The sequence below is a fragment of the Leucoraja erinacea genome, chromosome 18, assembly GCF_028641065.1.
Source record: "Leucoraja erinacea ecotype New England chromosome 18, Leri_hhj_1, whole genome shotgun sequence".
Classification (NCBI taxonomy): domain Eukaryota; kingdom Metazoa; phylum Chordata; class Chondrichthyes; order Rajiformes; family Rajidae; genus Leucoraja; species Leucoraja erinaceus.
In genome coordinates, this window is record NC_073394.1 from 40,511,915 (window position 1) to 40,539,630 (window position 27,716).

The following is a 27,716-nucleotide window of genomic DNA, read 5'->3' on the forward strand; positions in this document are numbered from 1 at the left end:
AACATTTCATCTCCTTTAATGCACACAAGTAATAATAAAATTGCAATACATTTATGTAAAATAAATGTTCCAGTTTATATATACAGAAACGGACTGTACATTGCCCTTCCCAACCCAACATCACAAAACGTACAGGCAAAGCGATGCCCAGCTAAAGCAGAGCTGTGCATCTAAAATCTTAACTGCTCAGTGTTGGAGATTGTTACTTAATCCATCCCGGACTATTTGAAGAGTTGCAAGCAAGCATTGCACTTCACCCCACAATGCTCTAGAAGGCCATGGGCAGTCACTGAACCTGCGATGAGAAGCTTCCGTTCATTGCTCCCTCCTCGTAGTCCATTTGGCAGAGGATCATGTTATTCTTCAGAAAAAACTTGTCTCCCACACAAAACCTGGAGAACAAACCACAAGCTAGACTGAGTTTGGCATCCCGTGAAAACGGCATTAGACCAAGAGGCAGATCACATAGCCAGAGAGGAGAGTTACTGGAGGAACTCAGCAGGTCAGGCAGCATATATAACCATATAACAATTACAGCACGGAAACAGGCCATCTCGACCCTTCTAGTCCGTGCCGAACACGTATTCTCCCCTAGTCCCATATACCTGCGCTCAGACCATAACCCTCCATTCCTTTCTCGTCCATATAACTATCCAATTTATTTTTAAATGATAAAAACGAGCCTGCCTCCACCACCTTCACTGGAAGCTCATTCCACACCGCCACCACTCTCTGAGTAAAGAAGTTCCCCCTCATGTTACCCCTAAACTTCTGTCCCTTAATTCTCAAGTCATGCCCCCTTGTTTGCATCTTCCCTACTCTCAGTGGGAAAAGCTTATCCACGTCAACTCTGTCTATCCCTCTCATCATTTTAAAGACCTCTATCAAGTCCCCCCTTAACCTTCTGCGCTCCAAAGAATAAAGCCCTAACTTGTTCAACCTTTCTCTGTAACTTAGTTGCTGAAACCCAGGCAACATTCTAGTAAATATGGAGGGAAATGGACAGATATCCCAGGTCAGAGTGAAGGGACGGAGCCAGTTTCAAAGAGTGGGAGGTGAGGGGAGGCAACAGTTAACAAGGGCCCGTTTCCATGCTGTGAGAATACGACTATCATGGTCTTAAACCTATAGGTTGCTGTCCTGTTCACAAACTGATGTCACCTCATCCCAAATATAGGAGGTTGGATATCATCCATTTGCAGTGAACAGGGCTGAGAGACAGGAATGCTGAGCTTTATGGCAATGAAAGTTTGGATGATCAAATGAGCAAAGATGGTTTAAATTTGAAAAGTCTAACTGGGCACCAGGTGGTTTGTGGGATCCAGCCCAGTAATATCATTCAGAGTTGCTTCAGATTTTTTCCAGACCTCAACTGCCCAATAATCAAGGTGCTGGATTAACTCAGCAGGTCAGGCGGTATCTGTGGAGAACATGGATAGGTGACGGTGTAGGAACAGACCCCAGGAAAAGTAAACCAGCAACTGCACTTCCTTGTGGGTCTGTCCAACTTGACCTAACTGTCCAATCCCAAGAGGGCTCTGGAAGATTGTGGGTCAAAATTCCTGGCTTCCTGTCAGTCAAGGGCAGTCTGGGAAACTAGGCAGACACCAACCACCTCCTCCCTCCATATTACTAGTGACAGGTTTAAGATGCATTGGATCAGTAAAGTGGTGTAAAACAAAGACAATTGTTTATTCTGCAAAATTTTCTGCTCAAAAAGTATCGACTCAAAAGGCACCTTCAGCTGTTGTCATAATATTTAATTCATGTAATAAGAAAGCTCAAGTTCCAACCTTTCTACATTTAGAGGTTGAAAAGAAAGGCTCTAAAACGTTGACTTAAACTGGAACAAGAGCATCTAACCTTTGGAAAAATTGAGGAAGGCTGTGCTTTTGTTAGCCATTGACAATGAAATTCATTTCACTCCAACTTACCTCTGATTACAAAGTTGACAGGCAAAGCAGTCCAAATGGTAGACGTTATCACGTGCTCTCATCACCATCTCAAAGGCAGGGATCAGTTTACTGCAAGCTGCACAATTCCCAGTGGTACCAAAGAGCCTGGACAAATCAGTGATAAAATGCAATGAACAAAAGAACAAGGCAAATGGTACAAATTGCAGATACGTGGCCGTACAGAAGATAGTGACAATTATTACATCGTCATTTTAAGACAATATGCAATTTGGCAGATTGGTGTCCTCTCTTGGGAATCTAAACGTTTAGCCCACAAGCATTTGATATAGTATGCTGCTTAGTGCAAAGTATTTCACACAAGAATTAGAAATCTTGTTTCCCCAGAGCATCCAGCAGCATCTGTGGAGAAACACATTTTAGGTCAGACCTTCAGAAAAGGCGAGGGAGAGCAGAATGTCACAGTATGGAATTCAACATCAAGGATGAAGGTGCAACGCCAGAATAGCACTTTATCACCGCAGACATTTCAAAACCTAAAAGCAGACTCAATCTCAGATGCTATCTGGATGCATATTACAAACTTTCATTTCTCTAAGACACACTACCCCATTTCTAAAATATTTGGTCAGGGGTGCTCCATTTGATCACTGAATCCACTCAAGTCCGTCGATTTCGTCCACCTATATTCCCCGTCCCAATGTGACATTCGTACACTTTCCCTTGCAACTCCCGTCCCATTCTCCCAAAGGGAGTGTGCCACGTGTTACCATCTCCAACTCTGGACTAATTATAAAGAGCATATCTCTGGACACTTGCAAGAGAACACACACCATCTTTGTCCACCGACTCATTAATAGCATTGCCATGTTCAAACACATAAGCAGCTCAAGCTGCATTTCAAACAAACTACACCAGCGTATCTGTGAATACCAACCTACTGTTAATAATAACACGCCCAACCCCAAAAGGAGAAATTGGTTCAAACTTGCAGGCTAGTTTGCTGCCGTTCCCAATGGTCAGAAAATTGGTGTCATTTGTCAGCTAATTAGATTGAATAATATGCTGGTGCAGGTGGCAATTGTCACATCCATTTTTTGCAATTTTGTTTGTTATTTAGAACTATTTATACATTAAATTCACTGATGTTATTGGGGGGGGGCGGGGGGAAGGAGCGAGTGAGGCTGGGCAGATTAATCTCTCAGTAAAGCATCCCATTTTAAACTTTACTCTGATGTTTAAAACAGCACACGCCACTCCACAGTACAAACGGCTTACCGCTGATTGGCCCCAAATAGCCACCAGTCAGATTTTGCAGCTGGCAGCACTACTCAACCTAGATCCAATAACGAGGGAGCTCTGGGGCAGTCCACATTCCAGCAATCTACCAACCAATCCCCGTCTATTGATACTCTCCTCCACCCAGCGGAGTTGGTCCTGTCCCTTAATAACTTTTTGGTTGACTCCTCCCATTTCCTCCAAATACAAGGCATGGCTATGGGCACGCGCATGGACCCCAGCTATGCCTGCCTCTTTGTCGGGTACGTCGAACTATCCTTGTTTGAGAGGTACCAGGGCCCCATCCCCGAACTCTACCTCCTCAACATCGACAGCTGCATTGGTGCTACCTCCTGCACCCACACACAACTCACTGACTTCATCCATTTCAACACTAACTTCCATCCGGCACTCAAATACACCTGGACCATTTCCGACATTTCCCTACCATTTCTTGATCTCGCTATCTCCATTGCAGATAAGACTCCTGACCGACATCCACTATAAACCCACTGACTCCCATGGCTATCTGGACTACACTTCTTCCCACCCTGCTTCCTGTAAGGTCTCCATCCCTTACTCCCAATTCCTCCGTCTACGCCGCATCTGCTCCCAGGTTGAGGTGTTCCACACCAGGGCATCGGAGCTGTCCTCATTCTTCAGGGAATGGGGGGTCCCCTCTTCTACTATAGATGAGGCTCTCACCAGGGTCTCTTCTATACCCTGTGACTCTACATTCACTCCCCATCCCCCCCCACTCGTAACAAGGGCAGAGTCCCCCTTGTCCTCACCTTCCACCCTACCAGCCGTCACGTACAACAAATAATCCTCAGACATTTTCGCCACCTCCAACGTGACCCCACCACTTGCCACATCTTCCCATCTCCTCCCCTGTCTGCTTTCCACTGAGACCGCTACCTCCGTAACTCCCTGGTCAATTTGTCCCTTCCCACCCGAATCACCCTCTCTCCGGGCACGACACTTGTCGCTTTACCTCCCCCCCCTGACCATTCACGGACCTAAGCAGTATTTCCAGGTGCAGCAGAGGTTCACCTGCACCCCCTCCAACCTCATCTATTGAATCCGCTGCTCTAGGTGTCAGCTGCTCTACATCAGCGAGACCAAACGCAGGCTTGGCGATCGCTTCGCTGAACACCTCCGCTCGGTTCGCAATAACCGACCTGATCTCCCTGTGGTGCTGCACTTCAACTCCCCCTCCCATTCCCAATCCAACCTTTTTGTCCTCGGCCCCCTCCAGGGCCAGTGAGGACCACCGGAAATTGGAGGAGCAGCACCTCATATTCCGCTTGGGCAGTTTACACCCCCAGCGGTGTGAACATTGACTTCTCAAATTTCAGGTAATCCTTACCTTCTCCTCCCCTTCTCAGCTCTCTCAGCCCTCTGGCTCCTCCTCTTCCTTTCTTCTCCCCTCCCCCCCCCCCCCCCCCATTTCCTTCGCTCCATAGATGCTGCCTCACCTGCTGAGTTTCTCCAGCATGTTTGTCTACCTTCGATTTTTCCAGCATCTGCAGTTCCTTCTTAAACATCTAATCTATTTGTTATTCTTAGATTGAATGAAACTAACCATTTCTTCAGCTATGAGATTTCATGCCGATTGTATCTTCTGATGTAATTTGTACCCTACTTCCTGGCTGCTGTTTGAAGGCCTGTAAATAACTCCCATCAGGGTCTTTTTACCCTTGTGGTTTCTCAGCACTACCCACAAGGATCCTACACCTTCTGATCCTATATCACCCCTTGCTAAGGACTCCATTCCTTACCAGAAGAGCAACCCCACTCCCTCTGCCCACCCATCTGTCTTTTTGATAGGAAGTGTAACCTTGGATATTCAGCTCCCAACTCAGATCCTCTCTCAATTCCATCTCCGCAATGCCCACAATGTTGTACCTACCAATTTCTAACTGCACTTGATGCTCATCTACTTTGATCCGTATACCACATGCATTAAAATACAACACCTTTAATTTGGTACTCACCTCCCCCATTCTCACATAGGTCCCGACTCTACCTGACCTTTGTATCCCATCCCTTCTTAACCTCCCTGTCCAATTACTTCTAGAGGCTTCCGTAACCTCTCCTGCACTCTGCTTTAGTTTATCTTCATCCATACATTTACAATTTGTTGACCCCACCCCCCTCTATTTAGTTTAAAGCCCCATCTACCGCCCTGGTCATGTGGTTTGCCAGGACCCTGGTCCCAGCTGGGTCCAAGTGGAGTCCGTCCCTTCAGAACAGCTCCCTCCTTCCCCAATACTGGCGCCAATGTCCCACTAATTCAAACCCACTTCTTCCAAACCAACCTTTGAGCCATGAACTCCTTAATCTTCTCAACCCTATGCCAATTTGCACGTGGTTCGGGTAGCAATCCTGAGATTATTACCTTTTTTAGTTCTGCTTTTCAATTTAGTTCCCAGCCATCCTAGCTGGCCTCTCCTTACATTCACTGACATGCATGGAGTTAGTGCAATATTTAGTTCCGAACACCGATTCAGCTTCCTTGGTGTCCCCTCCTCGTCTCGGCTCATCTGGTCAAGCTTCTAAGATGTAAAAGATCTTGCTTTCACACAATTAAACAATGCTCAGCACTAATACCACAAGTGAGGGACACTGGAGGACTCCATTTGTAAAGTCAACCAATATGCCCTCGCCTCCTCCAAAAAAACCCTCTGCTGCATGTTTGACATCCAACCTGTAGCTTTATCATATTATTATAGAACCTCTCCTGGTGCCTCTACTATTCTTTGCTGCCCATTATTGGAATAGGCTTCAAGATCATTTCAATAAAATGTCAGTTGACCAACATTCTGAGGAAGGGTCTTGACCCGAAATGTTACCCATTCCTTTCCAGAGATGCTGCTTGTCCCACTGAGTTACTCCAGCATAGTGTCTATCTTCAGTTTAAACCAGCATCTGCTGTTCCTTCCAACACATCCCATTTTCATAAACCCTTTTTACTCAAAACAGTCATTTTTTTAAATGTTGATTTTTGATCATTGACCCTATCATTTGCCATTGTCAACAATTCAAACTTGCTTCCATGTTGGAATATAAAACCTCGACTACAGGGTTAGTCTACTTTATTATTGGCACATGTACTGAGGTACAGTGAAAAGATTTGTTGTTATCTAGAGTCAGGGGATATGGGGAGAAGGCAGGAACTGGGTATTGAATGTGGATGATCAGCCATGATCACAGTGCGAAGGGCCGAATAGCCTACTCCTGCACCTATTGTCTATAATGAAAAGACTATACACATTATACACTATATCAAGCTGTCCACAGTGTACAGATACTGGATAAAGGGTACAACATTTAATGCAACATAAAGTCTGATAAAATCAGATGAAACATAGTCCAAAGGTCTCCAAAGTAGGTCAGGACCAAACTCTAGTTGGCGAGAGAATAGTTCATTTGCCTGATAACAGCTGGGAAGGAACTGTCCCCAAATCTGGATCAATTCAGCACTGCAGCAATGTATGGCCTTTCCCTCACCACATACCCGATTGTACCACAAGTGTTAAGGCCAGAATTCCATGAACCAGAATTTCTGAAGTCTCACACCCACAGGATCTATACCATTCCGTAGTTTTACCATTGGGAGCTTTCTTTCCTCAGTTTAGCTCCACTGTAAATTAGTACATCTCATTGAAACGTTCAGATTTTGTAGTTCATTGACAATACCATCGCTTCATGAATCAAACAACGTTACCTTAATTATTCAATGCATATTATTATTAAATCACTTTATTCTATCATCCAAGTCCTTTAATGAGCAAGATGCTGTGGGCCCTGAAATCATGCCATGCCAGAACCTGCCCATCCATCATCCTTTATCTCCTGCCTGCCAGCCAGCCATTTCACATACGCCACAAGGAGCTCATATTATTCCACGAGTTTCTGAAGTTATTCAAAACTGGTCACTTCACAGATGTCTATTTCCTAGTTTATTGAACTGCAATAGAGAAACAGCAGACAAACACAATCTGTGTCCAATCAAAACTTCCTTCTGCAAGGAAACATTGCAGTAACATCCACACATTCCGGGCAGAAGCACAAGGGCAGATCTGTGCTCAGTCGGAGCCTTTAAACCATTTTGAGTTTGTGGCTTGCATTCTGAATTAATGTTCCAAATTTCAAAATATAAAATTAGAGGGCATAGCTTTAAGGTGAGATGGGTCAAGTTCTAAAAATGATGCACAAGGTGGCAAGTGTCTGGAACACACAGCTGGGGTAACGGTCGAGGCAGATATGATAATAGCATTTGAAACTATTGGATAGGCACGTGTATACGTAGGGATATGGATCATGTGCAGGTAGATAAGACATAAGGTCTTAGCATCACATTCGGGAACAGACATTGTGGGCTGAAGGGACTGTTCTTGTGCTCTATTCTGTGTAGAATGTTTCCTTACTGCTACCCTTAATCACATAGAGATTTGCTCTCTTCCTAGTAACTTGAGGTGAAAGGATTGTGAGCACAGCAAAACCTGTTGAAGCCACACTGACAAAGTCCACCTGCCCAGTTTCAGAAACATAGAAAATAGGTGCAGGAGACAACAATTCGGCCCTTCGAGCCTTCATTGTGATCATGACTGATCATCCCCAATCAATAACCCATGCCTGCCTTCTCCCCATATCCCTCAACTCCACCAGCCCCTAGAGCTCTATCTAGCTCTCTCTTAAATTCATCCAGTGACCTGGCCTCCACTGCCCTCTGTGGCAGGGAATTCCACAAATTCACAACTCTCTGGGTGAAAACGTTTTTTCTCACCTCAGTCTTAAATGACCTCCCCTTTATTCTAAGACTGTGGCCCCTGGTTCTGGACTCGCCCAACATTGGGAACATTTTTCCTGCATCTAGCTTGTCCAGTCCTTTTATAATTTTATATGTTTCTATAAGATACCCCCTCATCCTTCTAAAGTCCAGTGAATACAAGCCTAGTCTTTTCAATCTTTCCTCATATGACAGTCCCGCCATCCCAGGTATCAATCTCATGAACCTACGAAAAAGGTTTTTCTCACCTCAGTCTTAAATGAACAAATATGGCCATTGAACCAGCACTAGGTATGGGGTGCAGCATTCGTAACTTTGACTCAGAAGGGTCTTCCCCAACACTGGGTAAAAATGCTGTGCATCCACCCTATCTATTCATTAGGGACCCCCCATCAGTCTGAGGAAGGGTTTCGACCCGAAACATTGCCTATTTCCTTCGCTCCATAGATGCTGCTGCACCCGCTGAGTTTCTCCAGCATTTTTGTGTATACCCTATCGATTCCCCTCGCATTCTTAAACTTCAGCCTCAAGCCACAATATTTACAAATTTATCGTAAAGTTTACCACATTTGTGCAACTAATGGAAGAGGAAAAAAAAAAATGGTTGCAACTGTACACAGAGCAGCCTTGTGATATGAATGGCTCTGACAACCTCTAAAGTGCACATGGCCGACTTCTTCCAACTAATCAAATTGACGGCAGCCAATTTGAAATGAAAGTCACTTCAGAAGCTGGCTTTGCAATTTGCAGAGAGATTTCACTGGTGGACACGTGGAAATTAGACTACTGTATGTAGTTCCGTGGCGCTTAAAGATGAGCTAATAAACATAGTTTATACGCTGGATAAAAGCCGCCATTAATATCATGGAATGAAAACTGCAAAGCACAAAAATCTCTGGAAGTCCATGGCATGAACAGAACAAATCACGGACTCAATTACAGAAGATGCATTGCTCTGGAATGGGCTCAGAGGAAGTGAACTGGGTTTATTTTTAGTCGATGGTTAGATTACAGGCCAAGATGAGATCATTTCCTCCAAAAAACTAGCTAAACATAGAACGGATGCTCAAAATAAACAAATCTAGAACAGATCTAGATTAATCATGGAAAGGATTAACTGGAGAAAAAAATCGATTCAACCTCCAAAATCTTGTGACAATACCATGTGTATTACAGAGATGTGCAAACCATGACTAGTTTGACCAGTCCTTACAGTAAACCAGTTACAGCAGCCGAGGATCCCTGTGAAACATAGCTAATGCTCAACGTTTAATTGCAAACTAGTTCAACACAAGCTCAGTCATACAAATGAGGTACACAAGTGCTCAATTGAAGTGAGCTGCACATAATTTTAATGCCCTGTGAATATTTGAGGTCATTGATTAACAAAGTCAGTTAATAACATTCTCCAATCCCCGCAGCAGAACCGCTGGGTTTTGCTCAGTGGAGGGTTCGGGGAACATATCAAAACAAATCCTACTGCTTAAAACTTAGATTCCCAATGCCCTACATTTTCCTCATTTAACTAAAAAGTAAAAATATTATACTCTGTATTTTGCATCTAACGCACCATTTACACCACGGACAGGGCACAATTGTGTAACAGATCAGCCGGCCCGATTGAGTGGAGCCAGTTTACTGAGCCCAGGTTTCAGCAAACTAGCTAAAAAATGTTACACTTTCTCAGAACTTGCACTTTTACAGACGAATCACTGCTCATTAAAATGCTTCCCCTCGCGCCCAGTTGTGCTGTGAAAAGAACTGCAAGGAATAGAGTTTAAAGTTTGCAAGATCTCCCCCACGTAACATGAAGAATGCATTACTTACATTCCAATGGTAATGAGTTTCAACTTGCACCTTCTACACTGCATAGCAATTATACAAAGTACCAATTCTGAACTCCATCAGGGATTGATCCATTCTAGTATTGCATAACATGCAGTCTGGTCTCAACACAAAATGCTGGAGGAACTCAGGTCAGGCAGCATCTGGGGAGGCAATGGACAGACGATGTTTCAGGTCAAGACCCTTCATAGGTTGCTTGCTAGATACCTCTGCAATAAACAAATCGAGACAAGGCCCCTTGCATTTCTATAGTGCTCCATTTTAAATTGAAACTTCAGAATTGATAGGCAATTTGCATCTCATTGATAAAGAACCTATACTCAAACATTATGCTAATTTTACGACAAATTATTCCAAACAGTTGGAGGCCAAAGTATTTTTCTTTAAATGCCTTCCAGTGATGTCTCCCCCAATTTAACTATGTGCTCTTTACCCAAACTAAAACATCCCTGTCATTTGCTCAAATAGGACAGAAATCAATGCAGATATCTTCACCATCTCACCTCACATGGCCAATACTAAATCAGTTCTTCCTCTTTCTGCAAGCTTTACATTTATCACGTTCCCCAAACAGAACAAAGTCCTGGACTACACACATAAAGTCAGGACAAGTGGCTGCTGGAACCGGGACCATAACAAAGTTCTGAAGCCACTCTGAGTCGGGCAGCATCTGTGGAAGGAAATGGACAGTCCATGACCCAAAAAAACAACCCATTTCTCACCAGATGCTGCCTGACCCACCGAGTTCCTCCAGCAGTTTTAGTTGTTAGGATCATGTCTGCAAAGATTGAGGCAAATACAAAAAGTTCAAGTCGAAGGGTGAAATGGCCTAATCCCACACCTGTTCTTCTACGTTTCCAAGTCTAATGTTTGGATACAAAGAAATGTGGAAGAATTTAGTGTAGCTAACGATCCGGTCATATTTGAACGGGCTGGAGATCAGGATTCTTGAAGCTGAGGAAGTAGTATTTGTTAACTGAGGTTATGGAAACACTCGATTATCCAAATTCAACATCAGAGGTCTGTCCTTTCTCATGTAACCTTACAAACTCCGCATATCAATTTAGTAAACTGGCACTATGGCATTCAACTCCCTTTCCTCCAATTGGCCAGATGAGAACTGACTAAAGCTTTAATTGGAAGTATACCACAGTTGAAGGAATTTAATGTATTTAATAAATGTGTATCGGAAACCCATGCCTGTCTTTGCCATTTGCTTCCCTGACAAACAACAAATGGTGGAAGGCAAGTCTCACCTCAAGTTCATTTCTTGGCTATTTTGGAACGTTAATCCCACACCGCTGTTGGATATTCACAAATTCTCCAATGCACAATGGAAATGGGACTCGCTGAAATCCATAGAAGCAGATGTCCAATTGGGCCCTTCAATTCGAATTACAGGTAAGAAGACGTGGTTTCTAGATTTTGTACATGTTTGATATTAACTCATTTATGGAAGGCAGGGTCCTGACCTGAAACATCACCTCGCCAAGTTATCCAGAAATACTGCCTGACCTGCTGAGTTACTCCAGCAGTCTTAAAAAATTGTTTTTAAATTAACTTTTCCCCAGGCACTACCTTCAACCCAAACGCAGCTTTCCCCATGTTTGTTATCCATGGGGTGTGGAACAGTGATTCCTTGAACACATTACCTACAGAGTAACCGATACAGATCTTGTATCAATCTTCAATGAGTGTTTCCGACTTTAGATTTTTTGCGCTTTTTCCCCCAACTACATTTACCTCAAGTAGTCTCGACGGCAGAGAATTAGGTTTGCTTTTGTGTAGAGCGTAGACCCGACCTCTCCAAGGCGGCAGTCACAACAGGCACATTTTAGACAGTCTTCATGCCAGTATTTGTCCAGTGCCTTCAGCAGGTAGCGGTCCTTGATCTTGCGATTGCAGCCTGCACAGCCCTTCTGCTTTCCTTTCGGTTGGACAGAAAGCATTGGGACACCTGCAATTCAAGAGGAGACTCGTTAGAGATTAACATTCAAGGAAAGCATCCCTTCAGGGATTAACAGTATTAACAAGGAACACAAAACAAGTAATTCTAAGTGTGTAGGAAGGAACTGCAGACGCCGGTTTATAAGATAGACACAAAATGCTGGAGTAACTCAGCGGGGGACAAGCAACATTTCTAGACAGAAGGTATGGGTGGTGTTTCGGGTTGAGAGTCTTGAAGAAGGATCTCGACCTGAAGCATCTTCGATCCAGAGATGCTGACTGTCCCGCTGATTTACTCCAGCTTCAGAATCAGAATTTACTAGGGTACTAGTAAAGCAGTTAAGATGGTAAAATGGCCAAACTTAGAACTACATTTATATAATGCTTTCACAGGATTGGGGACTCAATTGAAGGAAGAAATTAGCAACTTTTTAAAATATCTGTAAACATAAGTGTAGATTTACATAAAGGTTGGTGGATGTATGAAACGAGCTGCCAGAGGAGGTAGTCGAGGCAGGTATTATCACAACATTTGAGAAATGTTTAAACAAGTACATGGATAGGATAGGTTTGGAGGTGTATGGGCCAAACGCAGGCAGGTGGAACTTGTGCCGTTGGGACATACTGGGCCGAAGTGCCTGTTTCCATGCTCTATGACTCTGCCTCATGTTTATTCTACTACAAAATAATAATGTCATTTTGTAGTTTGTGCAGATAATTGGCTGTAAAATCAGAGTGGCAGCCATGTGAGCAAGGATTGTTGATCTTCCAACTGCTACAAGTAGTCATGGTCCTGGAGACCGAGGTCAAGGTTTGTGGCCTTCCTTGTCCAGGAGCACAGAGACACTGCAATTGTTAATGCAAGGGTGCAGGCTGAAGTGTTTAAGAAGGATCTGCAGATGTTGGAGAATCGAAGGTAGACAAAAGTGCTGGAGAAACTCAGCGGGAGTGAAGGAAATAGGCAAGGTTTCGGGCCAAAACCCTTCATCAGACACCAATGCAGTTCGAAAACTGATGCCGTTTAATTATTTACAAACATTCATGAAGATCTACCTGGTGGACTTGCGGCAATCTTCTAGCAGCAGTGAGACTGGGAACAGCAGAAGCTGGTTAATATGCAAAAGTGCTGGAGTAACTCAGCAGGTCAGGCAGCATCTCTGGAGAACATGGATGGGTGGCATTTTGGGTCGAGACAGTTTCAAGAACTCCAGCACTTTGTGGCCTTCCCAGCAACAGCTGATGCTCAACTCAAGACACCTTCCAGTCCACCGTAACCATGGCTTCCTTTGTGAGCACAAGCAATGTTGAATGCTGCATATTGGGTCATTCCAACGCTTAGACCATCTGACAGACAGACTTGAACTTGCCACAGAAGGACTGATGGGGAATGACCAGTTTAAAGCCTTTCCACCATTTTAAATGATCTGGGCATTGCCAACCCTGGGACTGTATATCACAGAGCACTCTAAAGGCAATATTAATAACATGCACAATGCAAGTAAAATTATCTCTTTGTGCAGAGGGCAATGTAGTGTATTATTATACATCTGCAAAGTCTAAGGAAACAGCAACAAAATCAATCTGTCAAATGCAGAGGCAATGTCACCTCTGGGTCTAATTTCAGGCCAGGATCCAAGTACACTATCCAACTGGAGAAGAGCTCAGTTTGAGTCTAAATTTGTCATCCTGGTTTGGTTTTGCCAAAAATGATACAAAATCAATTCTAAAAAAGGCACTATTAGTAAACTAAAACTGAAGATGCTGGAATCTTAAGCAGAAAAGTCAATGGAACTCAGGCAAGCGCAATCAGTTACTGTTTCACGTTGAAGACCCTTCAGAATCAGAGGCGCTAATCAAATAAAATCCTATGTTAAATCTCTCTGAACCATCTAATTCAGAACATTTGTACTGTTTGTGGTTTAAGTCAGTTTCTATGTTCAGTGATCCATTTGCCGAACTGTAGTGTGGTCCTGACATACAACGTGAACTATTTAAGCACATGTTTAATTCTACAACTCAATTTAATTCTTTGGCCACAACACTCAACTGGATAGATTCTGTTTGGCTTGTCTGTAGTGTTTAAAACAAACAAACCACATTTTCAAAGTCTGAAGGAATGCGATCAAACTAAAAAGACTTGAAGCATAAATCATGACGACTACTTTAATGCCAGACACCAAAACATTAACTTGCCATTTCAGTAGCCGATTTAATCAAATAGCAATGTAAAATAAGAACTTACTAATATTAAAACACCTTTAACTGCACATTCCTTTTGGCTCAGGATAGAAAGAGAGAGATTGATTTCCACATCCCCAGATTCTCTTGTGGAAACGTTCCCACAATGTGCCAAGGTTCCAATCCTGAAATCAGCTCAAATCTCAAGGAAACTGAACCAACTTGATGCAAGCCAGCTATAATAAAGACATTTGTGGGACTAATGTTACATAGACCACTTCCATTAAATGTTTTCAATTACATGAAATGGAAACCAAAGTTGCAGCCAGATAATCCATTAGTTTACAATCTGAAGAATGCAGGAGTCAGGGTTATAAATTGGGCAGGAGAAGAATCACAGTGGCAAATGTTGCACGCTCCACAGCAGGGAACCTCCAATGGGCAGCCAATGGCATTTCAAACAGTGGGCTCGTGTTACTGTTCAACTTTAACATCAAAACTTTAGATCCAGGGAGGAAATTGGAGTCGCCCCGTCTCCCAGCACCAGAGAAACTTCATTAAACAGGATGTGGCAGGGATGCGACAGCGAATGTTTCATGTGCAGGAGTTGGAAAGAGAGACTCAAAATTCACAACATAACTTTTCACAAAGATACAACTGTACTTTTCTACAATGCATCATTGTATTTGTAAAGGGGACACACAATTCTCAAATTTGCAGTATCTAACCGCGTTTGCTCAGTTCAGATCATCTCTGGGAAGATGGCGACCCATTAATAAAGAGGGCTGAACCCTTACTGAATCGTTTACTCTCGTTTCCACACTAATGCATTCCCTTTTCATAAGTGCTCATGAAAGCTTTCACATTGGGTCAAGGGTCAATAAAATGCCTTTTATAACATTGTTTGCAGATGCCTCGATCTGGCTTCTGGCTCCAAAACTCTCCGCGTTGTGCAAGATTCAAAGTGAACGACTTGGTGAAAATATCTGCCAAACTGAACTTTCGCTTGGAGTTGCAGCCCCGCCATCGAAGAAACCACACATCATTGGCCCGATACCCATCGGCTAACCAAGGAACCTGTCCAATAAAACTTATTTGCATCCAATAATGGTGGCGTCTATATACCATTCTGAACAGTTTCTTCACTACAGGTATATTGGGATTGAGGGTTGACCTAAACAAATTAGTCGAACTAAAAATTAATTAACAGAAGGTAAATTGACAATTGTATCTGCAATTGAATGAAACAATTTAGGCCCATTCTTTACTCACCATCCTCAAGTATATACATACGGTTTTAAATATCACTACCATGATACATAGATGTTCAGTCAATGAATAACATTGTTCCCAGTTACAACTGAAGTCAAACCATGTTTATTGTGGCAACACCTTTCAGGTGAAGAAGTGATACCCAAGCACATCATGAATCGCGTTTACTGACTGTAGATGATTCGTGGGCTAGAGGGTAGACAGTATAATGCTCAGCTGCTTAACATGTACACAGAGAGTCAGTCAGAGCCATATATCATGGAAACAGGCCCTTCAGCCCAACTTGCCCATGCCAACCAAGTTGCCCCATCTAAGCATTTAGCCAATATCCCTCTAAACTTTCATATCCATGTACCTGTCCAATGTCTTTTAAGTGCTACTGTGCCTGCCTCAACTACCTCCTGTGGCAGCTTGTTCCATATACCCACTTTAGGAGGCTATTATATCTTTCCATTCTTACCTTAAACCCATGTCCTCTAGTTCTTGATTCCCCTAAAAGATTCACCCTATCTATTCCCCTCATAATTCTATACACTTCTATATCGCCACCCCTCAACCTTCTGTGCTCCAAATAATAAAGTCCTGGCCTGCCCCACCTCTCAGGCCAGTCCTGGCAACATCTTAGTGAACCAGTAACTGAAGCAGTTTGCCCATCATGTGGCAATGTAAGGGAAGGTTCATCCATCTCAAATCTTCAGGGCTTATTTTACATCAAATTAATCAGTTCTGCATTAAGCACACTCCCTTACTAATGGAGTTAAAGTGAATGACTTGACCCATATTGTTAATCTGGTGCAAGGCAAACAAACCGGTCAGAGATTGTGCTGTCACGGTGGGATCAGCAAAGTGGCCCTTAGAGTCAGGTGCTCCCAATGCTAGTCACCCACCCCCACCAGACTGCACCCCTCCCTCCCCACCCAGCCCCCCCCCACCCAGGCTGACAGTAACTGCATTATGTGGAAGAGTTGCTGACAGCAATCTAAAGGCATCCTGGTCACACTCAACACTCAATCAGCTGGCCCATTCAACCTCAGAGTTTTATAACCAAACCATGTTTAAAATGTTCACTGCATTTTTGCAAATTGTTTGTTTTAGATAGAGGTTGTCACACGCACACTTAAGATCGCACTAATATGCCTTTCAAAGTTTCCCATTACTGCTGCAGCTCTCCAGGCAGATGTCCCCACCAATTGGTCAAGTTGGAGAGACCACAGCAGTTTCCTGCTGCATTCTGACCAGGTGCCACATGTCACAGTTACACAGGGATTGCAGATGAAAGCTTCCTTAACTGAAGACTTTCAATTTGATTGTCAAAAAGTGCTCAAATAACAAATTGGGATATGTTGCAATAGGGACAGAATCCACACCTTGCACCCCATCAGCCGTTGCATACAGCACATGATCCTACAACATTTCTGCCACCAACGGGATCCCACAAGTAGACACATCTTCCCATCTCCACCCCTCCCTGCTTTCACCATTCCTTCTCTCCATAGATGTTGCCTGTCCCACTGAGTTACTCCAGTATTTTGTGTCTATCTGGGGCCTGTTTCCGTGCTGTAATTGTTATATGGTGTTATAATGAAGATTTACGGGTCGTACCTGGAAAGTGGGGTTTGAAATACAGCCGGATCACATTGTACTTCCAATTCCACATTCATGGGCAGTTTGTGAAGTTACTGGGAAGCGAACAGCATTGCCAAAGTTGTGTACATGAATCGGATGCCAAGAAGCCACCTATCAACTTCTGGAGTTGATAAGATCACTTGTTTAGTTTATACTAAATTGGTTTAATCCAAGTTAAATGTTTTCAAAAACACACTTTGTAAAATGCAGCAACTCCACTAGGATGTGTTATTTTCATTCACTACAGATGCAGTCCTCATTAAACAGCCACCTCATCCACTCAGCAGATGGTGCAATGTGACCGAGACCTCCGTTATGAGGCAGGATTGACCCAGAGAGGACTTCTCACCACTGGCCCAGCCGAGCCATGCGCTTGTTCCAGCTCCAGTGAAGAGATTTGCAAAAGTAGCCGAGGTCTCAGGCCACTACAGGGCGTTCCATGCCAACCACTGCCCAACGGCCACTCTTCCTGCAGCAACCTTTACCATGGACACCGGGGCAAGGCCCAACTGAGTTCTGCAGTTACGATGACCTCGTCTCATCTCTTTCAACAATGGGGACAGGCAGAACCTCACAGGAAATGACATTTGTGTAACCAGACTATGCAGCCACACACATTCGGACATGGTTTCCATGCTGCATCTCTAAACCAGTCAGCCAAAGCCTTGTACACTGTACTGTCAATGGTGGCCAAGGCATTCAGGGATTGACCATCTACACTGGCCAGGCTCCAGCATACATCACCAGCTGCCCGTAGATTCGGAACACATTTCCCCCCACCCCCGGGGACAAGTCGAGAGTTCGAGCAGCAGGTTTGGCCAGGACAGGACAACCTGGGCTATTGAGAAATGGAAGTGGCAGCAGATGTAACTGGCCTTGCAACACAAGGGGTGCCTACAAGTTACGTAACATCGTGCATTAGTGCAAGAGGCAGCCTGCCCTGGAAAAGCTTCAGTCAACCACTGACCCAAAACAGCCGTGGCCAGGATTGCAATGAGGACCACCAGCATTGAGCCCCAACATTATACCCTTTATCATGTATCTGTACACTGTGGACAGCTCGATTGTAATCATGTATAGTCTTTCCGTTGACTGGTTAGAATGCACTAAAAGCTTTCCCCTAGTCCCTCCGACCAGTTTCACTGTCCTGATTAATGGTACTGATATTTTGCCTGGTTATCACCTTCCCCACAGCTCACAATGTGCCATACTACATTTCCTTGACCATCGTCCACTTTGATCTGCCATTTTCACACCATATCCTACCATATCTCGAGTCTCCCCCTCAGTCTGAAGAAGGATCTGGTTCATATACGTCACCCATTCCTGCTCTCCAGAGATGCTGCCTGTCCCACTGAGTTACTCCAGTGTTTGATGCCAATCTTCGAGTTGCAAACCAGAATCTGCAGTTCCTTCCTACACACATGCTACACACGACAATAAACTAGACTCAAACACACACCTCTCTGGCAGATGCCCAGTCTGTACAGGACAAGGAGGACGGGCAGTTGTCATACTCGATACAGTGGGTACGAGTAGCTAGAATGCGACGAGATTCTCCAGCGATGTGCAAGAGAACCTGTTCCTGCAGTCAGCCGTCTGACCCTACATGCATCAGTCCCTGATCATTGGAACAGCAGTGCCCCAGAGAATGAAATACAAAATGTTGTCAATTCACCACAATGAAGGGCTGACCAAGTATTCAGTTTAGTTGCAGTTCATAAACCTCCACATTGAAGGTTGCAATCACCTCGTGTACTTTACAGACATTGTATAGAGCAATCTTACTGCATGAAACACCAAGACCAGCTGAAGAATCCAACAACCATTCCTGCAGCCTAAAAATCAAACTGTTAATACAGTTTAGTTTAGGAAGGAACTGCAGATGCTGGTTTACACTGAAGATAGACAAGGTGTTAGAGTAACTCAGCGGTAGGTACAGGAAGCATCTCCAGATGGAAGGAATGGGTGACGTTTTGGATTGAGACCCTTCTTCAGATTTAACGTTGGTAACTGACTTTTAACCATTCCCATTGTAGGAGGTAAATTCATCTTTATGGTAAATACAGGAACTCCAGGCAGATGTCATCCAGTAGGGAAAGGGCACCCTGGCCTGCTCATGCCAACCACAGATCATCTACACCAATCTCGTTTCATTCACCCCCACACACAATGGTTTAGATTTTACCCCTCACCCAGTCTAGAAACAAATTATAGCAGCCCATTTTCCAACCCACAGCTCTTTGGGATGTAGGAAATAACTGGTGCATCCATGGGAGACAATCGCATGCAAACTCCACACAAACAGGACTCAAAGGCAGGACTGAATCCAGGATGTTGGAACACGAGGCCGCAGCTCTACTAGCTGCACCAAAGAACTCTTCATGGGTTAGGATGTCAGCTGTCTAACCTACATGCAACCAATCTTCTTGCACCAATATCACTAACGTAGATATCAGGAAGGATAGTATTAACGGTGTGGGCAAGTTGGGCCAAAGGGCCTGTTTCCACACTGTATAACTCTAAAAAACATTTAATACCAAGCAGAAGGCCTTGTGTTTGAGAAAGAAATTAGAAGTCAAAAGACCAAGCCATTGATGTTGAAAAGTAGGACGAAAAATTGAAAGGTTCCAGCAATGAACAAATCTGGGTCCCGTAGATTGAAGGATGTTTATTGGAAAGAAGGAACTTGTAGATTAATTGTGTTAACTGAAGCCAAATTTCTTCCTGGGAATTGTGGAGAACTAAAGGGCAAAGCGAGCAAAGGAATTCACATTCAGAAATAAAGAGTTGGCGAGACTAAAGGATAGAAAGCCCCGTGGATTTTATGACCAGCATCATCTCCTTGTAAACAAAGGCGCATGCAGCAGTCACCATCCAACAAAGCAATTCCAGGGTGGATAAAGTAGTGAGAGTACTTGAGAGCGTGGAGAAAACAGGACCACAAACTGGTAAGCTTATGCAGCATTTAGAAAAAGTGTTTGAGGAACTCAGTGGGTCAGACAGCATCCCGAGGGAATGGACAGATGATGTTTTGGGTCAGGATCCATCTTCAGACTGCTCAAGATTCCAGCATTTGCAGTTTCTTGTGCCTCCATTTAGAAATAGGACTGCCAGAGACAACATGGATTTATGTTCAGCTGAGTTTAATTAGTTAAGGATGAACAAGCTGCTGTATTTAACTTGCAGAAGGCCTTCAATAAAATGCTACACGGACAGTTATCCAATGGAAGTGAGCACTGTACTAACATAGAAAGTTAATGAACAAAATGTATAAGAAATAATGGGTTTTTGCAAGGACCATGCTGGGCCCCAGTGTCCACAATCTACATGATTTAGTTCATGGGATCAAGTGGAATATATCCAAGTTTGCTAATGCCTCTGTCCCACTTAGGAAACTGAACGGAAACCTCTGGAAACATGTGTGTGCCCCACCCAAGGTTTCCGTGCGGTTCCCAGAGGTTGCAGGTGGTTGTCGGAGGTTGCAGGTAGTGGAAGCAGGTAGGGAGACTGACAAAAACCTCCGGGAACCGCACGGAAACCTTGGGTGGGGCACAAAGTCTCCAGAGGTTTCCGTTCAGGTTTTCTAAGTGGGACAGGGGCATAACTGTACAGAGCTGGGCAGCAGTGTGGACTGTGAGAAAACTGGAGAAGGACTGACATGTTCAATGGGCAAGGACATGATGGAATGATGCATCGTAGAGAGTCACTCAGTATGTGGAAGAGTGAAGTCTCACTGGGGTACGGGAACAAGAGTGGCACAATTGAACAATGCTGTGTTTGTGTTCAGAGGGCCTGGTGCTCTTGTAAATCCACACTAGACCCGCTGCCTCCGACTAGGAAGACAAATGTTCCTCGTCCGCCTTGCAAGGCAGAAACGAGGGGCTCTTTATTGGAGTTCTTGGTGACTCAACACCTGGGTCACTGCAGTGGTCTGCTTTCCCAATCCAAGGACCAAATATCGAAGGGGGGAATGAAATTTAAAATAGCTCCTGAGATTGTTGGAGAGGAGAAACAATGAGTCTATATTCAGGGTGAGAACTTGGAAGAAACTGGGAGCAGAATAGGACGGTACTGCTGAGATACGACACATCACCATCTCATTGAACCGCAGGGCTGGCACATGGACAGGGTGTCCTCCCGCCATTATTGCCAAAACAAGAGCTAGATTTACACATGCCAGATGGAGAATGGAAATTCTGATCCATTATTAATGCTTTTGCACAAGAGGCTTAATTCCAAGCAAAATGAATTAAAGCACAATATCCAAAACAAATTGAGTGTTCAGGTGGTGAATATGCAGCGGTTTATTGCAGAACGGCAGTAAAGATAGATGTGAACTATATGGGATTCATGGTCTAATGCCCAATGTACAGTAGGATTGTATTCAACAGTTTGCCAAAAAATAATTCACTGTACTTAGGTACTCATGACAATAAAGTACCCTTGAACATTGAGGGTCACTGCAAACAATGTGACAATTGAAACTCTCTGCTACCAAAACATGGCCCCATCCTTTAGTTCTCCAACAGGAACAAGGACTAGCCCAACAAAATGTTGACATTTTGCAATAATTTTAGTCCTCAAGGTGACAAAAATATTGGAATACAGCAAGAAATATATTCTGCAAAATCTTAAACTTCATACTCCAGCATTTTCAGAATAAACTAACATAACAAGGCTAATGCATTTACATCAAGGATACCACGCACAGCAAGTCGACCTACACCACTGCACAATAGTTTGTGGGCAGGTTAAAACAGAACCATCAAGACAGCAGTGCATTTTCACATTATCAGTAGAAAATCCACAAGATGATCAAAATGGATCCAATTTATTTATACACGAAAGAACACTACATGAAGGTTACTGGCCAACAGTTACACAGGGAAGTTTAAGTTTCTTACATCATATATGAATGTGAACATGGTACATTCAGGGCCAACACAAAGGTGAGCAAAGGTGTCCCTGTCAGAATGGCAGGCAGTGGCGAGTGGAGTGTCGCAAGGCTCGGTGCTGGGGCCGCAACTATTTACAATATATATTAATGATTTAGATGATGGAATTAAAAGTAACACTAGCAAATTTGCAGATGACACAAAGCTGGGTGGCAGTGTGAACTGCGAAGAGGATGCTAGGAGGTTGCAGGGTGACTTGGACAGGTTGAGTGAGTGGGCAGATGCATGGCAGATGCAGTATAATGTAGATAAATGTGAGGTTATCCACTTTGGTGGCAAGAACAAGGAGGCAGATTATTATCTCAATGGTGTCAGATTAGGAAAAAGGGAAGTGCAATGAGACCTGGGTGTCCTTGTACACCAGTCACTGAAAGTAAACAGAAGGTACACAAAAATGCTGGAGAAACTCAGCAGGTGCAGCAGCATCTATGGAGCGAATGAAATAGGTAAAGTTTCAGGCCGAAACCCTTCTTCAGACTGAGGGGGTGGCAGGGAGAAGGAAGGATTACTGAAAGTAAACATGCAGGTACAGCAGGCAGTAAAGAAAGCTAATGGCATGTTGGCCTTCATAACAAGAGGATTCGAGTATAGGAGTAAAGAGGTCCTTCAGCAGTTGTACAGTGCTGTGGTAAGACCACATCTGGTGTGTTGTGTGTAGTATTGATCTCCTAATTTGAGGAAGGACATCTTTGCTATTGAGGCAGTGCTGCGTAGGTTCACGAGGTTGGACGGTCATATGGGGAAAGATTGGAAAAACTGGGCTTGTATTCACTGGAATTTAGAAGGATGAGAGGATATCTTATAGAAATGTATAAAATTATAAAAGGACTGAACAAGATGGATGCAGGAAAAATGTGCCCAATGTTGGGAGAGTCCAGAACCAGGGGCCACAGTCTATGAATGAAGGGGAGGTCATTTAAAACTGAGATGAAAAAAAACATTTTCACCCAGAGTTGTTAATTTGTGGAATTCTCTGACACAGAAGACACTGGATGAATTTAAGAGAGAGTTAGATAGAGCTCATGGGGCTAGCGGAATCAAGGGATTTGGGGAGAAGGCAGGCATGGGTTACTGATTGTGGATGAACAGCCATGATCACAATGAATGGCGGTGCTGGCACAAAGCACCAAATGGTCCCCTCCTGCACCTATTTTTTTTATGTTTCTGTGTCTGCACAGATCACATCCTGAACAGGAATCAGGGAGGTCCCAAACTCACATTCAATTAGGCTACTGTGCATCAATCAAAATACAATCCCACACAGCTAGTCACTGTGACTTTGATGCCATCCAACCAGAATTTTCCTCATCTGAGAGATGCACAAGAATTCCATAATCAAAATCCTCCAGTTTGAAAGATCACTAGATGTATAGGTGCTATCATTAACCAACCACGCCAATAGCAAGTTATATTCAAACCACCATATATCCAAACAACTCCCGACTACATACACCCAGTAATTACATTTGTACCTTCACATCCAAATATTACAGATGGACAGTTCATAGCTCAAAATATTGACAAATTAATATTTCCCCCTTAACCACCATGCATCGCTATCATTTCCCAAGCCACCGTTTCACTATCCTCCCTACGGTGAAGAACCAGGTCGAAGCAAACATTTCTTACCGACAATTTACTCTAAAAAGCTCAGTTCAGAGTAGGAAAGCAGTTTTGCATAGAGTTAAAAATAAACCAGGTCCATACCTGTCACACAGCATTGCCACAATTTCTCAGCATTTAATAGCGTTAAATGCCTGTCTGGCATTATAATCTGAAGATCAGCTGTGCACAATCTACACCTGCGTGTGCCCATGTTCACTGTTTCCGACCAAGCACAGGCACTTCATTGGCCTCGATGCCAATCCAAATTTGTGGGAACTTATAGGGAAAAACAGCATATTGAATTCAGAGTATATAATGCAGAATTCAGCAATTCACTACCGAAACTAGTTCTACAAAGATCATCTCCAAGGATTTGGGTATTTAAGATATTATAATCTATTGGAAAAATTAAACTTGCTTCAAAACGGATCTTTGACCAAGTTTGTGAAGCGATATCAAAAAAAAACATTTAAGTCTTTTGCCCTTAAAGAACCAAAATCCTCCTTTGTGACATTTTAAGGTGTTACTTGTATGGCAATGTAGGAGATAGCAATAATTTATCCAGCACTCTTTCAAGAATGACTTAGCATCCGTTACCAAGGAATGGTGAAATATTGGCTGTCATCAAGAATATATTTCAAATGAGCAACCGCAAGTCATTGACACTTTAAAATATTGGGGCAAGGGGAGGAGGGAAGAGGAATGGTCGTTAGAATTCCAAACTACAGATGGATTCATACCAGGAATTTTGAACAAACTAGGAGCTCTGGTACAATTGACAGGAACATTGCCGACTACTTTTCTAGCAGTGGCGTGTGAACAGACAAACCACGATAAGGCATAAAAACACAAAACTTCAACATTTCTAAATACACAAAATGCTGAAGCCCATTTTTTTTTTGCTCCATCAGCAGACTAGTATATTAATATTTGCAAATGTTGCAGGCAGGTTACTCTATGAACATCACTACACAACTGATAACGAGATCTCGGAACAAGTGCATATTGTGTTTAAACTTTCCAAAGGCAATGTTCAGAAACAATCTGGTAATCGGGGAAAAAGTGAAGCTTACAACAGACTGGGTAAAATGAAAAAGGTATCCAAGTTTAAAGGCGACGATTATCTCATCAGTACTGAACTGAGATTAATTAAAGCTACCCGATGGCACCAAATAACATCTTGACCAAATAAGACAAATTGTGAAAATTTGTGCAGAATTTTATTTTGAAGTCAACAGAACGGAACAGTCAAAGACCTACACCACACGATAGTCTCAACTTCAAAACCCAATTGAAGGAGAAAGGCTGAACATAAGGACCAGCGGAACATTGATGCACGGGATGCAGCTGCAGTTTGTGGAATCAGATGTGAAATCCATTTCGCCCTCAACTGTGTGGCAATGTACCAGATACATCAACCCCAACCCCAACATAGACCAGAACTATTCACCTTACTAGAGTTCTTGTAATAAAAACCAGCATTGTCACAATTACACCATACACTACCAGGTGCCTGCGACAGAACGATCCTGTCAGAGACAGCACCCACCACACAATATAACGGGAGCTCCCCATGTTAAAGAGATCGCCTGCAACATCCTCTCACTTTAGGACTTCGAACTAGTGTAACACATCCAAAAGAAACTCCTGCTTCCATAAACCAAGGATTGGTTTCTGGTTCTAGGTACAAGTACAGTTGGAAGATGCAGGAACGTGTACTGGAAAGTAACATACACACCAACTGCTTATTCAGTCGCTGAATCAAGTGGGGAAAGATACAACAGGACAACAGCCAGACAACACTTGCCCTTGTCCTCAGCTTGCCAAATCACAAAATCTAAATACTGTACATTATAAAGTACCGCACATTATCGAAACAGAACAGCCCTCAGATTTCCCCATCTATAAATTGCCATTGTCAAAAGTAGTGAAGCGTAAACATTCCTTCAAGTCTTTCCCGCAATCATTCATGCAGTCCTTCATTTCAATCCAGGCTCAAATCCAATAAGGACTGAGGTACATTTTAAAATGCAATATTTGCATCAGTTACTTTTCAGCCTTGTGGAAAACTCACTGTCCAAATGTCACCGTAACCCAGATTTATTAAATTCTACTTGTTTTCACCAACTCATCCATGAAAGGAGGCAGATTGTGGCAAATTAGTCGGAGGGCAGCTTCACAGCTACAATTTCTCCTCGACAGTAGATTCTGTGTCTGGCCAGTTAGATCAGATTATACAAATGCAGCATATTACAGACAAAAGGAGCATCAAATGTGGAGATGGAAATGTCAATAAAGCTTGCAAGTATAGGTGGCGTGCAAAAAAAAATGAACAAAGTGAATAAACCAAGGCTATCTGGTGCTGGGGTTGGAGAGGAATAAGGCAAGTTACACTCAGTCGACCAGACCAGCACACAAAGGGTGAAGCTTTTAGGCAATAAACAGCAGGTGATCACACTCTCCTGGAAGTCCTAATGCTACTAAAAGCCACTCTGGTGCAGTGTAATTGGGCTTCAGTAGTTAATGTGGTATTGACTGCATTATATGGCCCTGTCTGTCCTCTTTTACTAATGCCATTTGTATCGCCTTTGTACATTTACCATATTGCTCAGCCAATATCTGTTAAAAGCAATCCAAATCATGAATCATACTGAAAACTTTTAACAAGAGACATGCAGAGCAAGGCATTCACAGTTGACTTGGTGCACGGCCCATTTAGAGAATCCGGGTTTAATGTTACCGACTCAACTTGTCATGTGTTATGGTTTTCATTAATTACCACTTACCCAGACAAAGCACTCGCCCTCTACTCCCACCGACACACTGCAAGGCACCCAGCTTGGAGTATGTCACCAATAGCCCGCTCTATATCCCTCCTCCCTGCTCCTTGAGATTCAGAGGAAAGGTGGCTTGAGAGAGGGTGGGTAATAATCCAAAACATCACCCCAAACACCCCTCTCCAGTTGTCCAGTCTACAAATTGTTACGTGTGGGGTTAGTTTCCCTGGAATCGGTTGGAAAACAGACACCGCAGATGAAACGCTGCCATGTAGTGTCGTTTGTAATACATTCATTCAGCACTTCAGAGAGATTTCGGGCTAAATCGTGGCAGGTCGCGGCGTGTTGCGCGGGCGGACGGGAAGGGTACGTGTGGAGAGGAGTGTCAGGGACGGGTTGAAGTAATCGTGTTAATTGTCAACTCCATCTCCGTAGCAACAGGGCAAGCGGCGTGGGGGATGTGGGAGAGACAAGGGGCTCGGCCGTGAGTGGAGGGCAGGCAGCGCCGGCAGCCCCCGATAGATAATGTTTCACATCTATCACAGCAACAGCCCGGCAATCGGCTGCCAACTTTAGCAGGGGGCGAGCGGGACAAGCCGTGATATTGAACCAGCCCGCTCACCGACACGAGTCTGCAGTCCTGTCCCGTCCCGTTCTTGCTGGGGGAGCGGGGAGAGGGAGCTTCAGCGGCGGGGAGACGGAGCGTCGGTGGCGGTGGCGGGGAGAGGGGGTGGCGGGGAGAGGGAGCTCCAACGGCGGGGAGACGGAGCATCGGTGGCGGGGAGAGGAAGCTCCAACGCCGGGGACGGGGAGGAGACGCGGTGTTTACGGGGGCGATTGCATGCACGGAGCCGGGAGGAGCAGGCACCGTGTGCCGGGGCCCGTGGTGGTGGTGGTGGTGGTGTGGGGAGCCGCTGGCAGCGAGCGGAGTAATGCCCGACTCACCTTCCTCCTTGTCCAACACCATGGTCTAGCGGAGACCCGGGCTCGGCGCTCCCTCCTCGGCGGCCAGCGAGAGTCGGTGCGGATCCGCGATCTCTCTCGCCTCCCGAAGACGGGGGAAACGGCGACAACCGACCTCTCGGCGTTGCGGGCTTGTACAATGATCGCACACCTTCCGCGGCTGCTAGCTCAAAAATTGCACGAAGCCGCTGTGAAAAGCCGGCAAACGGCGAGGCTCAGCTTTCCCTTCCAATTTATGTGGTTCTCTCCCCTTTAGGGTCCCTGGCTGGTGAATAAATGCACACATTTCCCAGTATTCCTCAGGTTCCCTGGTTAATTAAATCAATTCATTATGCTCATATCTGATTAGCAGTCCCCGAATCAATTATTCAATACACAAACATAATTGCTTGTGCCAGAGGTGTCTAAGTTTTAGCTTATTTAACTCCAAGGACACTAATTACCCCTAGGGCAAGGGAACTTTTCTCATTAATTCTGACAAATACAAAAGCCCATTTAAGGAGTGTGCGTGGTCGGTTCACAAAGGGATCATTCTGTAACACACGTGCATTCAGCAATG

General features: G+C 44.1%; 1 protein-coding gene across 2 annotated transcripts; it reads right to left on the reverse strand.

Annotated features, from left to right (window-relative positions):
• Nucleotides 1-27,716, reverse strand: lmo1 (LIM domain only 1). Of its 2 annotated transcripts, none has more exons than XM_055649903.1 (4): nucleotides 27,140-27,716; nucleotides 11,575-11,788; nucleotides 1,935-2,060; nucleotides 1-392 (listed from the first exon to the last, which is right to left on the reverse strand). In XM_055649903.1, exons 1-4 carry the CDS (start codon nucleotides 27,159-27,161, stop codon nucleotides 287-289), a joined length of 468 nt encoding a protein of 155 aa, XP_055505878.1. In that variant the 5' UTR covers nucleotides 27,162-27,716; the 3' UTR covers nucleotides 1-286. The 2 variants fall into 2 exon arrangements, with proteins under 2 accessions (XP_055505878.1, XP_055505879.1); XM_055649904.1 differs by lacking the exon at nucleotides 27,140-27,716 and adding an exon at nucleotides 26,204-26,378.

What these genes read in the sequence shown, in the direction of transcription:
- lmo1 (XM_055649903.1), bottom strand. Translation starts at nt 27,161, where the DNA reads ATGGTGTTGGACAAGGAGGAAG. An exon ending in TGCCGTCGAGACTACTTGAG is followed by an intron (nt 2,061 to 11,574) that starts GTAAATGTAGTT and finishes TGATTTGTCCAG; the next exon opens with GCTCTTTGGTACCACTGGGA. An exon ending in TGTCAACTTTGTAATCAGAG is followed by an intron (nt 393 to 1,934) that starts GTAAGTTGGAGT and finishes TTTGTTCTCCAG; the next exon opens with GTTTTGTGTGGGAGACAAGT.